Source organism: Tripterygium wilfordii, chromosome 2, assembly GCF_013401445.1.
Source record: "Tripterygium wilfordii isolate XIE 37 chromosome 2, ASM1340144v1, whole genome shotgun sequence".
Taxonomy (NCBI): Eukaryota; Viridiplantae; Streptophyta; class Magnoliopsida; order Celastrales; family Celastraceae; genus Tripterygium; species Tripterygium wilfordii.
Genome location: NC_052233.1, coordinates 10144558 through 10158581, shown reverse-complemented (window position 1 = coordinate 10158581; position 14024 = coordinate 10144558). Strand labels below are relative to the sequence as shown.

Sequence of the window (14024 nt, the reverse complement as noted above, 5' to 3'; positions counted from 1 at the left end):
GACCATGATTTTTAATTTTGGTCTGGAAAAAAATATAGAATCGCATATTTACAAGGGAAAACAGTATAAATAGTACAATAAAAGGCTGGCATTTCTTTTTCTTGTAATAAGACTGGGGCTTCAGCCTTCAGACCAAATTGATTCAGAGATTCTTTGCCCAAAACACAATCAAATAATTGAGAGACAATCCCAAAATATAATATTTACTGCAAAAAAATCAATCACAAATTTGAAATCTAAAATTAATTCCAGGAATTTTAATTAACCAAATAATTAAGACAGCTCATCAAATGCAATAATTAAGTTTTGCATTTGATGATATTCATCTTCAAACTGACACTGGGAAAAAATAAATTTAAAAAAAAAAAGTTTTGTCGATGATCTCGAGCAGATTTGACTTTTATTTGTTTTGGCGGATAGGGCCATGTTTGGTCACATCATCTATTCATCATTCCCACCATTTTTATTAGTATTAGTTGGGTTTAGACACTCTAATGCTAATAAAAAAAATATTAGTGGGCAAGAAAATACATTTTTATATAGAAGAGTTGTATTAATCAAACAGAATTACAATAAGAAATAAATAAAGTATGAATGGAGGGAGAACTAACTCTAATATGATTGAAACTGATTCGGGCAAACCCCGAAACTAAGGCATCAGACACTCTATTACACAACTTAAGGGATAATATCAAATCTGATAGGTGGCGGAGCATAGGAAAGATCGGATGTCCTGGTAACCACCATTGTATTAGTTGGCAAGAAAATGCATTTTAATTTTGGACTTTATATTAAATTTAAGTCATTGTTTGGTAGGACACCACAACATGTCTTTTTTCTTCACTTTTTTTATTTTATTTTAATAAATTGTTTTTTTTTCCTTTTTTGTTTGATTGATGCCACATGTGCATTGAAGTGTCGGTGGACCTAAAACAATACTCAAATACAATTTTCCTTCGTCCTTCTGAAAACTTGACTTCCACATAAAATAAAATGCTTTGGGGGTTTTTCTTTTTTAGTTATCACTCTATTGATTAAGCAATTTCACCTATTATTTACTTTTATTTACAATTATTAGAAAACATTATCTTAATCTCAATTTAGCCCAATAGATTTGTTTGATAGATAAATGTTAATGGGTTTTGACAAAGTTTTAGTCTTGATTGTCAATTAATCCATCTAAGGAAAACAACATTCCTACATTTTATCACAAAATAAGGTAAATATGTATAAATTTTGGGTATTTTGAAAATAATGTAAATTTTAAGTGAATTGATCTCCACACTCTCTCTAGCCATCTCGACAAATTAATAATAAATGTATGTGTGAAGAGTTTAACTTATAACTCTAAAATAAGAATAATTCATGTTACCCAACTCGATCGATCCATCATTCGCGAATCATTACTCTTAAAATGGGTTAATTTATCGATTATAAATTTATAGTCAATCACAATTACCATAAAAATGTGAGTTGGAGCACTCAATCTAGTAAATTTGTTTACGTCATAAACGTACATTGGCTTCTTTTGCTATTTGTGCAAAAGTTGGTTTTGATTTGTATGATTATTTACTATTTAATCGAGAATGACCTGGCCTAGCGTGCCCTTTAAATAGCTTAATGATTAGAAACTCAGGTCACCAAGTCAACGTGCATCATTCTAACGATAATTAAGACTATGTCAAAATTTATACACGTAAGTCCCACAAGAGTGCAAGTCCATAATTCGGATACCACTGAAAAAATACCAACAAAGGATTTCAAACGCCGAACACCCGTACATACACAACTCCTGGCAGAGAAATTGCCCACTGCACTATAACCGCCGGTGGTTGATTTGTAGGATTGTTCTTTAAAATCATAATTGAATAGACTAAGACAAAAATTATAATTAAGTATTGAGTGATTGATAAGATTTCACAAGATGTAAACCCTACAATAATGATCAAGCCAAGCATGTGGTGATACGTTAATAGTAGATTGGTTGTTAATTGATTATTTTTTTTAACGTGGGACCCATTCAATTGTTGATAATTGATTGATAAATCTCGATCCACATAGAATAATCCGCAACTCCAATAAGCTATATAAGGCCTGGGCCGAGGCTCAATGTGGACGCTCGGTTGAGTAAAGGCTCATATTATAAATTGTGATAATGAAAACATTTATAGAACTTGAATTCACGACCTCCCATGATTAGGTTCACAATCAGCCAACAATTCCGTTGTTTTTATTTTTTAAATTGATGATCATATGTTTGCTTTTGCCCAACGTGAAAATAAAGAGTTTAAAGAGCCCCCAATAATGCATGTGAAATGGAGTCCTACACTAAGGTGTAAATCAAATCAAAATGGTAGTCGTTGAAGTTTTGATTAGTCAAGCTGTGCATTACGATTGGTTTAAGGTGTAAGTAAGTAATCATTGCCATTTCATCTAAAAGCACGTGATGTGGGGGGGTCACTCAAACAATTGAGGAGCTTACCACGGCCCACTGTGGGACCAAATAAGACGTGGGTCCCCCAAGTGGTGTTGGTGTAATAATAATAAGAAGCCAAATTCATTAGGTCTTTTTTCTTTGTTGGTTTAACAGCCACAGCTGGCGATGAATATATATATATATTATACATATATATACACATTGATTTGGTGGAAAGTGAACTGTGAACCACAGAATCATGGAGAGACAATTTGGGCAGCAATGTCGGTCGTTTTAGATTTGCCCGAGACTTTTCTCTCATTGGTTCTTAAGCGAGTAGATATACACACCGACACTAACGAGGGCTCTGAAATTTGTATACTCGCTTAGCACGGATTTCTCTAATCGGGATTTTGGTCAGCGCTTCTGAAAACGCTGTCCACTGGATCACTACAGAACATTAGACTGCAACAGCTTACCAAACTACTTTGGAAGGATTACCCAAAAGAATAATAATCATAGTAATTAAAGCCGACAATAAGAGTATTGCATGCCGACAATGAGCATTGCATGTGTAAATAACCAAATACATTGTAATAAAATTTTACTTGTGTTTGGTAATTGGAAATATGGACGATGTACGTACCATGATTCTAACTATAATAATTGTTTGTTTTTCTTACTTACATGTGAATTTTTTAATATTCGTGTTCCATCAATCACCAACCAGGTCTTTTATTGGACTTGATTTAGTTGAATTTCGGCTGAATTTTTGGGCTCAAGAATAATCAACTCGTACAAACTTGATATATCATTGGGAATCAATAAACCAAAAACGGATAATATGGTTCATAGGGTTTGTCCTCTCGGTTTTTTGGCTTGGAATGCAAGTTCAATTTACGATACCGTTTTTTTATTGAAATAAAATCAGAGTTATTTAATGTTACCAACTTCCATGTCATAAGTCTTTATTCTTTATTGTATTAAAAAAAAACCCAATCATTATTCTTAGATTAATGTTCACTTTGGGGGATCATTAGACTGGAGAACATCTTAAGATTAATGTTGTGAGAACATTCATTTCTGTGGGTACATATGCTCACGCATTCAATAGAGATAAACTGACAAATTAACCATTCAACCTAATACAGCTGAAAAGAAGTAAATGACATCAAACTACAAGGTCATCAATACTTCTGCTTCTTTGATGTAAGCAGCTTTGATTCCCAGTCCAGCCAAAGCCATCAGCCATGCACTATTTCTCTATAGCAGAGAGACTGACAACTCTCCCCCCAATTTGGAATAGGGGGCTCTAATTTGTCTATTATATATCATTTTCGAGGTTTACCAATTGGATATTCCTTTGTGGGTTCAAGAGAGACGAGTCAAGGACTCAGCTGGTTACCATTCGTGTATATTTGCCCGGTGTGTAGCGAATCTTGTGGGCAGTATTTGCGTAACAATGAAAGTTACTGTAGTGCCCCTGCAATTTCAATCAGGGTCATCCATTATGTTTATCACTGTGGGGCCCAATCTATTTTTCTTTCCTGCAAAGTATGTTACTGCAAGACTCCCATCCACAAGAGAGACACTTCACTTTTAGCACTCCAACATATGCATTACTTGCTGCAAGAGACTCCTTGCAACATAAGAAAAGAACAGATTCAAGGCTTGGTTCCTCAACCAACAAGTCAACTTTTTTCAGACAATCATGACTCCAATGCACTGGACCTTGGAAAATTCTATAAATGCAGTGATATCATGTGCAGCTGCATGGGTGATGGGTGTGGGACTGCAGTGGCACATGCTAGATTTCCAAAAGTAATAATAAATAAGGTAATTACTTCGCACACAGTAATCTGTCAGTTCTCTCGATCATGTGTATTAAGGAATTCAGAAGATTAATATTTGAAATGATTGTGTGGAATTTGGTAGGTCCTGATATGAATCCTACGGTGTGGATTACATAGCCGGATGGTACGGTCCTTGTCGAAGCTCAGACAATAATCGCCGTCCCCGTTGAATATAGCGGCTAAAACTGCGCCTTCAGCACGTTCGCCTCCTCCTTTGGCAAATCCGATAACGCTCACCTCACTCACCGTATTCGTTTCACAAACCGTCGTGAGTTTTCTGCGTCTATTCGGGCCGGCGTAGTAGTCGAAGCGAGAGGAGCTGAATCTTGGGCTTGCAACTCGAGTTAAGGATTAAGCTCGGCCCAATTGTAAACATTATTGGGCTTCAGAAGTCCGGCACACTTTGCTAAATAAGTTGCTGGGCCCATATGTAACATAGTGGGCCCAAATGCTCATCCATCTCACAGAAAGTGAGATTTAACAAGCAAGTTTGAATGTGGTGTTCTGTGTTCATGCTCCAACAGTTAGAAAACCCATATCCTCTTAAAATACATTTTGGTTTGAGCAATTAATTAATTAGTTAAACCCCACAAGCAAATTTCATGATTTGTGGCCACGATGGAAAGATGGAGTTTGGGCTGGGCCAGCTTACATTTGGAGGCCTGCCTTGGGTTCGGTAAATTATTATGGGCCATCAGTATTAATGTATTATGGGCGTCGCATAGTTCAACAATATTTGATTGATGGTACGTTTGGTAGAGAATATATGTCTTGACAGAGTATATGTTAGAGTATACTCTATTAATATACGCATATGCTAGTGTATACGTTAGAGTATACTTTGATAACTGCCTGTTTGGCAGGGCGGCTCCACAAGAAAGCGGCTCGGCTCTGCCAAACAGATGAAATTCGCCAACAGATCCGTTGGCTCATGCTAGCGGTTCAGTTCATCAGAAAGAAGCTTCCATAAGGAGTTCCTTTCACAACAGAATGCTACCTTTTTGTTTTTTCTTATTTTTTTATATGTGGGGCCCACGTTATCATTGTGCCTCTTACTTTTTTGCATAAATCAATGTGGGTCCCATAACTTTAATAATATATATTTAATACATTATTTAGTTTTATAAACAAATTTTCGAGAAACAGTAAATATTTTGCCAATAATAATATTTATAATTAATATTATAAAAATAAAATACACATTAATAAGCTTAATATTTTACTTCTAACATCCATCCACTTCTAATTGTATTAATATTTTTTATTAATTTATGAAATTTTAAATAAAAATAATATTAACATTGTTACTATAATCTGGACCGGCCCACAGTATTAAACTTATATATTTAATAAAGTAATTAATTTATGGAATAAATACACCTTAAATATTAAATTAAATTCAATATTTGTAAAGATTTAAGTGCAAAATTAATCAAATTATTCGTTTAATAAGAAAATGATTAAAAATTTATTATTAAATTCAAGATAATACTTTTAGTCAACAATTTTTCCGCTAACGTAAGGTTTTAATTCACCAAACACCTCACAGCATATTTCACAGTTTTAAGCTCAATTTTTTTTTCTACAACATTTCCGTTAGCATTGAAAAATAAACTTTTCACTCTACCAAACGGAGCCCTGGTTTGGTGAAACTATAAAATACGCTGATTAGACATGGAGTATAGGATGTCAAATTAATGATAAGGACATTAAAGGATAATAATTATATTTTCTTCAAATAACAGCCACATCTTCTAAAAAAAAATATAACGGCCACATACCTAAAAATTAACTTGAAAATATATAAAACTTGGGTATGGGCCTCACGATTGGACGTCCACAAACCTATCTCTTATGGGTAGCTTTAATCACACCCCGATTTTTTCTAAAGACACCCCTATCTAAATTGACTATCCTTTATAAAAATCAATTGACAGGGTGTCTTTAAAAAAAATCGGGATGCGACTAAATTACCCATCTCTTATTCCTTATCCATATCTCCTTTTTACCATTTGTTTTCTTTTGTTGTCCACGCCCATCTCTTCACCATCGTTTTCCACTCTCTTTATTCCTTGTCCCCTTGTCCACATCTCCTCTTCACCATTCGCCAGATTTCTTTGGGGTTTTTCACAAGTTCATCTCTTATTCCTTATCCCCATCGTCGCCCAGGCTAAGCACGTTGGGCAACAAATCATCTGAGATAGTGATTTGTGGGGACAAATCATCAGCTGGGGAAATCATCTAAGTGCGATAATTGTGCGGCTCTGTTTTTTGGCCATCACTGATCAGATCTCTTCCCTGACCAGGCCAAAATAGTGGTCAAGACTCTACTTGGCTCGATTCTCGCGTAATGACGCGAATGAGAAGGGTGGTAGAGGAAAACGCTGTAGCTTTGTAATAAAAATACTCTCAATAGATATTAGCATCATTAAATTTTTGAGCGGAAACAGCAGCATATCCGCTGCCATTTCCCATCCGTTCTCCCAAACGGGACCTAAAAGCCCATAAGAAAAGACCACACAATTACATATTACATAAGCAGTTTCTCAGATTAACAAAACAAACTGAAATAACATAATCACAAGTACCGCAAAGCAAAAGCATTAGCTTGATGTTTATCAGTATATTACCACACACACAGCACAGTAGTAGTAATAACTCTCAAAACTTATTCTCATCTATACTTGTCAAATTGGGAGAGAAACCAAATCCCATCAACACCTTCAAAGCAGCAGATCTACTGTGACAAAGAGTTGCCCACATCAATCACAAATCGGTACTTGACATCACCTTTGGCAAGCCTATCCATGGCTGTGTTCACATCTTGTATCTTGATTAATTCAATATCTGCAGTGATGTTGTGCTTTGCGCAAAGCTCTAGCATATCCTGGGTATCCTTGATCCCTCCTATGTTACTTCCTCCCACAAGCTTTCGCCCTATAACCAATTACATTGTTATGTAAAATGTTAAGTTTGAAGAGAGTAAGAGTCTTGAAATTTGAAAAAAAGAAGAAGACAGGAGTTATTCTGGCAGCGTAAACTGATGATCTTGAGGTTGAATGTGTCAGAAATCCCACCCCTTACAATAAGGGTATTATCCGCTTCGGGTTTATCGATTTTCGTATATACATCGGACCGTACGATAGCCCAACCCACCGAGTCCAGGAAAAGGCCTAGTTAATCGTAGGGAAGTGGACTTATCCATATAAACCACTCATAGACAATTGTCTAACCGATGTGGGATTTTACGTTTTTTAAGGGCACACAAGTTTACTGTATCTTATCATGCAGTGCTGATAACTGATAAGAGAAACAAATGCAGGGGATTTAAGGTTTATGTTTTCTTACCCAAAACTAAGGGAAAGATAGTCAGATCTAGAGGCTTCTCAGGCAAGCCCAAAGTGACTAGCTTTCCATTAGTCTTCAGCATATCAAGAAGTGGAGTCAGGGCATGAACTGCAGAAATTGTGTCAAAGATGTAATCCATCGTACCCACGGCTTCCTGCAAAAATAGCAGCACAAAATAACAGGATCTTAAGGCAGCAGCACTAGATAACAAAAATTATAAGAGCAGCTCAATTTACACAGTTCAACAATAATACAACTCTTCAGCAGGGGAGAAATAAAATTAAAACAAAGAAGCTTGGTTGGGATGGTAAAGTTGAGTATGGTAACTCTTTGAAAATGCGGGAGGTCGCAAGTTCGACTCTCACGCCCAGTAGTTTCGGCTTCGGCATGGTCTTAACTGTCGTCAGTGTAAAGAAAAAATTGAATTTATAGTTTACCTTCACTTGTGCAGGGTCTTTGGTAACAATGAAGCCATCAGCCCCAAGCCTATCAATTGCTTCACTCCTCTTATCTGGGGATGAGCTAATAACAGTGACTTTCAACCCAAAGGCCTTACCAAGTTTCACAGCAACATGACCAAGTCCACCAAGTCCTGCAATCCCCAAGTGCTTCCCAGGCTCAGTCATTCCATAATATTTCATCGGGCTGTATATTGTGACCCCCGCGCATAGCAGCGGTGCAGCAGCATCAGACGGCAGGCTCTCAGGGATGCTTAGCACAAAGTGTTCATCCACAACAATCATATCAGAATAACCACCATAAGTTTTTGTCCCATCAAAGTTGATAGAGTTATAGGTAAATACTATCTCAGGACAGTAATTCTCTGAGTTCTGGTGGCAGGTCTCGCAAGACTTGCATGCACCCACCATGACTCCGACCCCAACCCTTTGCCCCACTTTGAATTTCTTCACACCTTTCCCAATTCTGGTCACAACTCCTATAATTTCATGCCTGCAGATAGACGACAGTATGTATCATATAGAGACTTCCTCTGAGCAGCAAACACCATGCAAAGGAACTCCATTACAGATTTTGAAGAAATACTGAACTACATGGAAGATAACGCAAAGTGATATTCGCACACGTTATACTGAGTAAGGGTCCATCTCGCAATTGCGATAATAGAAACACCCATGAAACTTGAACTTACGATCTTTTGCTTGCGCTAAGAGTTAGCGTTCAAGTTCAGAATCTCAGCCAACAACTCATTCATTGTTAACGGCTAAACATACACAAGCAGAATATTGAGAGAGAGATATAATACCCTGGAACCATAGGATAAGTGGCAGAACCCCATTCATTCCTCGCAGAATGCAAGTCCGAGTGACAAATTCCACAGTAGAGGATTTTGACAGTAACATCCTCATCACGATTTTCCCTGCCATAATCCAAGTAAAGAACAATTTAACAATAAGAGCTATTGCAAATGAATCCACTTATTCTCTTGTATGGATTGAAAAATCGACCACTAGACCACAAACCCATTAACCAAATTGAAAAAGTGTCATCCATTACAAAGGGTTTTGACCCCCCTGTTCATAACCAATCATCTGCTTTGTATCGCCATGAAAATAAAAAGATTTCAGTACCAAAAAGTGTAGTCAATGGTTCAACATGAAGCAGATCTGTGTTTTTGTTTTGTTTCTTTCTCTTGTTTGGGAGAAAAAAACATGGTAATGAAGGAGAAAGACAAAACCCAATAAGTTTAAATAAGAAGAGAGAGGACCTTCGAGAGAAATGGAAAGGTGTGAGGAATCCAGAGCCATCTCTGGCAGCATAGCCAAAAGCCTTTTGTGGGTGCTCTACTTCTGGTGATTTCGCCATTCCTCTCTCTCTTGTGTTTCTTCTCCTCTCTGTGTGAGTGAGTGTGTGTGAGTGACTGAGAGGGCGATAAGCGTGTGGTTATATAGACACAAACATCTATCATCTATCGATGAATCACACACTCTCACGTCTCTCTATTTCTGAAAAAGTACATTGATTGTTTCTGGGTATCTTTTTTTTTTTTTTTTTTTTCAATCTTTTTAATGTACTTTTCAATAAATAATCAGTTATGTTGGTTGGTAAAAACAAGGGAAAGTAGCAGATAAGCTCTGATACTTTGCAAAACGGTGATCGAGCCCTCTTATTTTTTCGGGTCATTAAAGTTCCTCTTGTATTTTGGAAAAGAGATTTTTGTAAATCGGTACATTAAATTGTAATTAATTATAAAAAGATATAACCACTAAAATATATTTTTAAAAAAATATATTGGGATCAGTTTTTATCAAAATAACCTCAAATTTGATTTTCTACTTTCACGAATACAATAGTGATACTTTTAAACAAAAAGTTCAATATAGTGTTTAGTTTATATCTTTTCCTCATAAAACGATGATACAAATGTTGGAATGTAAATTTGATTGCATTACATGTTTTTCTGGTTCAATTGTATCATTTTAGTGAATTTTTAATAACCTCAAATTTGATTTTCTCTTTCCACGAACTGCGATACAATAGTGATACTTTTAATCAAAAGGTCAATTTAGTGTTCAATTTATATTTTTTCCTCATAAAATGATGATAGAAATATTGGAATGTAAATTTGATTGCATTACATGTATTTCTGGATCAATTGTATCATTTTAGTAGATTTTTAATAACCTCAAATTTGATTTTCTCTCTCCACGAATTGCGATACAATAGTGATACTTTTAATCAGAAGGTTCAATTTAGTATTCAATTTATATCTTTTCCTCATAAAATGATGATACAAATGTTGGAATGTAAATTTGATTGCATTCCATGTCTTTCTGATTCAATTGTATCATTTTAGTAGATTTTTGGTGTTAGTGATACTATAGTGATACATCTCTACAGATGTAAATGTTTTTTCAGAACAAGCAAGAGAGGTACAAACCAATAAAAGAAAATCAAGAAAGGAAAAATAATTAGGAAGAGGAAGTATGCATACTAGTTCAATTGTATCTTTTTAGTAGATTTTGATGTTGGTGATACTATAGTGATACATCTTTGTAACTGTATAGTATCAATTTCCCTAAATTTTCTTCTGCTTATTATACGAGAAGAATAAAAGACAAAAAATATAAAACAAGACCAAACAAGAGTCATTCCGATCAATTTGATGAGGATCATCTCATCAGTTCTCACTCTCTGTATTTTATAGTGCTGGGAAAATTTCCTATGAATCATATCATAATATTTATTGACATGCTCCTCATACTTGCTGTATAAAGCAGGAACTATGATGGATAAGATAGTTCCTATGACAATATCAATGACAAAGATTCATAAAAAGCCAAATGGAATTTGAGAGGAGAGAAGAAGAAGAGAGGAGAGAAGAAGAAGAAGAAGACGAGAGGAGAGAAGAGGAGGAGGAGGAGAAGAAGAGAGGAGAGACGAAGAAGGGTATTGCAGGTATAAATAAAAAAATGTCTTAAGCGAGATGACAAAATTACCCTTAAATTACATTTTTTTATAACTTTAAAAAAGCTCATGACTTTTTTATAATTAAGTTGTCCAAAGTACTCTTAGTGACAATTGTCCGTTTGGAAAATGGGTTTGGTTAGCCCTCTAAGCATTCAGACTTAAATTAATTTGATGTGGCAAAAAAATTTCCATACATAATTTTTTTTAAGACATTAAATAATGATTTATTAAATGACATGCCCAGCAAACATAAATGAAAATCAAAACAATTTCCACCAAAACCAAAAGAAGAAAAAATCGGCTCTTTGTAACTGAACAAAACGTTTTAGAGTCTCTCTCTCAAGATCGAACACATATTGTAGTCAATCAGATGGCGTCTCATTCATTGGTTTTTCGTCTCTCGGCAACTTCTTCTCGGTGATACCAATCAGAATTTGGTTCGAGAAGATCACCCATGGCTACCCCAATTTCATCAGAATCAGCCTACTTCCTAGATTTCTCACCCAAATAAAAAAAAAATTGGTGAAAATTATTCTCTGATTAGGAAACACAGTGCATGTGATTTTCACAATTACAGTTGTGATCCTCAACAACAATTTAATTGATCAATAAATTATGCACCACAGGAAGGACAGATGGTGGTGAGACTCTGAATTAATGATATAAGTATTAAAGAATATTAAATGCACCGCACATGGTCACAATTAACAACCCACCATTTTGATTTTATTGACTACAAAATTCTAATATTAACACATTCTATCTAAAACTAAAAAAATAAGAGCATCCATATCAGATTATTTAAATATTTTTTTTCTCTATTTTGAAAAATAAATATGTAGAAATAGTAAAAAAAATACATTTACATCAAGTTACCTAAATGTTATTTAATTTTTTTATAATTATTATAATAGAGTGTAAGAGATGATGAAGTCAAGTATTATATATATTTTTTATTATAAGGACAAAATCAAATATTAATTGCCCCCCAACAAACCCTCAATTCATAAACACTCACATGCAAGCATTTTGGTGAGTACGTCATGTCAAGGGTGATAACCTAATTGAATTTATTTGGGGTCATAACTCATATGACATGAACTCGAGAAATCTTGAATTCGATTCATACGATATGGACCTACACTAACTTTGGTCAAGCTTACATTATCTTCAAGTAATAAATTTCTATGTATCTAAACCTAATCATCATAGTTTAAACCCACATCGTATTTTTAAATAGTTGATTTGTGCTCGATTAAAAAAAAAGTGACCTGGTCATGTCACATCATGTTTTTCTCTTTAACGTTTTTTTTAAAAAAATATATAAATAGTAATAAGATATGGTTTTCATTGATTCCACATGAACGGTACAAGTTTAAGTGGACCTGAAACAACAGTCCATTTCAGCACAGTTTACCTAATACATAATAATAACATAAAAATAAATAAATGCTCTTTATTTTTTTAATCTTTTTTTGTTGAATTTATTCCGTCCAAAAAGAAAAAGTAGAAAACAACGATGATATTAATAAGTTTATTCATTCTCCATCAATCCCAAAGCGTGTCCACGAAGCCGAATTAAAGATCCACATCCACAGGTGGCGATTTCTTGTGGTAAGTTGGGTAAGAACCACATAATCCAAATTGTCGTGTATAATAATGGACACCTGTCTCCCTCATTGTTTTTTTTTTTTTTAAAAAAAATGATCCCCTTTATTGGTTCTTAAACCTTAACTCTCCAATAATGGACACCCATGTTGCATTGCCGTATCTACAGAACAAACAGAAAAGGTCGACATGATCCAGACCAATCACATGTCCGCTACTCATTTGATTTACACCACCGTCGCCCAATTCTATACCGTCCGATTCCAATTGGTGTCTCAGTAGCCAGCACGTGGCCAAGTACCGATTCATATAATAATAATAGAGATTTTTTTTGATCAGAATACGTAAAAACAGTGCTGTATTTTTAGTGAACTGCATGAGCATCAGATTGCGACAGGTTTACCAGACCATTATTATTATTATTATGGGTCAAGATTTTGGTCAGAATACGTAAAACGGTGCCGTATTTTTGTTTCCCAAACCATCATCATCATCATCATTATTATTATTATTATGGGTCAAGATTTTGGTCAGAATACGTAAAACGGTGCAGTATTTTTGTTTACCAAACCATGGTTATTATTATTATTTTTTATGGGTCGAGATTTTGGTCAGATGTAAAACGGTGCCGTATTTTTAGTGAAACTGCATAAACATCAGATTGCGACAGGTTTACCAAACAATTATTAATAGGGATATATATTTTTTTCATAGTGGAATACTCTAGTAAGCGGGCTAGGTGGCCGTATCTTGAGACTTGAATTGAATCAGTTCCTCACTTCCTCGAATAAAAATCCAGTTCTTCATTGTTCTAAAAAAAATGCTAATCATATCTCTCTAACCTTTATGCAATTTGCACAATAATGAGACAAGTTGGTCCTTCAACTGTGTTACGAATTATATATGTCCACGTTGCTACGCTAAGCCAAGAGATGTGAGTTTATAAAAGTGATCTCTCCTCTCACATGAACAAAGTATTTTCTCTTTGGTCCAAATATCATTAAGTGAGACGACCTAAAGAGAAACAAAGTCGTACGAGCCTAATGTATTCTCAGGAACGATAAACCTGAATCTGACAATATCATGTATGTGAGTGGGATGATATTTCTGACAAACTGTTTCATCAGTTGCCTGATATTCCATGCGATTATAAGTTTACAGTCAATTGTCTAATGGATAGGGATTCCACATTATAAAAGAAAAGAAGATAAGAGAGAATAATATGCTAATGCAGTACGTTTGGGGAATCTTAGACGAGCTTGTGAATCTAAAATCAGGCCCAACTCTAAATTAAACCCAGCTCATTCTTCATTTTTTTTTTCCTAATCTAAATGATGAGATAAGCATTAAGCAATCATGGGTCATTTAAA

General features: G+C 35.0%; 1 protein-coding gene across 1 annotated transcript; it reads right to left on the bottom strand.

The window, feature by feature from the left end:
- Window positions 1–6660: 6660 nt before the first annotated feature.
- LOC120017280 (probable cinnamyl alcohol dehydrogenase 9) lies at window positions 6661–9547 on the bottom strand. Its single transcript, XM_038870458.1, has 5 exons — window positions 9344–9547; window positions 8882–8995; window positions 8055–8568; window positions 7618–7771; window positions 6661–7206 (listed from the first exon to the last, which is right to left on the bottom strand). The coding sequence occupies exons 1-5, from the start codon at window positions 9439–9441 to the stop codon at window positions 7007–7009; spliced, it is 1080 nt and encodes a 359-aa protein (XP_038726386.1). The 5' UTR covers window positions 9442–9547; the 3' UTR covers window positions 6661–7006.
- Window positions 9548–14024: the final 4477 nt, after the last annotated feature.

What these genes read in the sequence shown, in the direction of transcription:
- LOC120017280 (XM_038870458.1), bottom strand. Translation starts at nt 9,441, where the DNA reads ATGGCGAAATCACCAGAAGTAGAGCACCCACAAAAGGCTTTTGGCTAT. An exon ending in CCTTTCCATTTCTCTCGAAG is followed by an intron (nt 8,996 to 9,343) that starts GTCCTCTCTCTT and finishes GGATTATGGCAG; the next exon opens with GGAAAATCGTGATGAGGATG. An exon ending in ACTTATCCTATGGTTCCAGG is followed by an intron (nt 8,569 to 8,881) that starts GTATTATATCTC and finishes GTCTATCTGCAG; the next exon opens with GCATGAAATTATAGGAGTTG.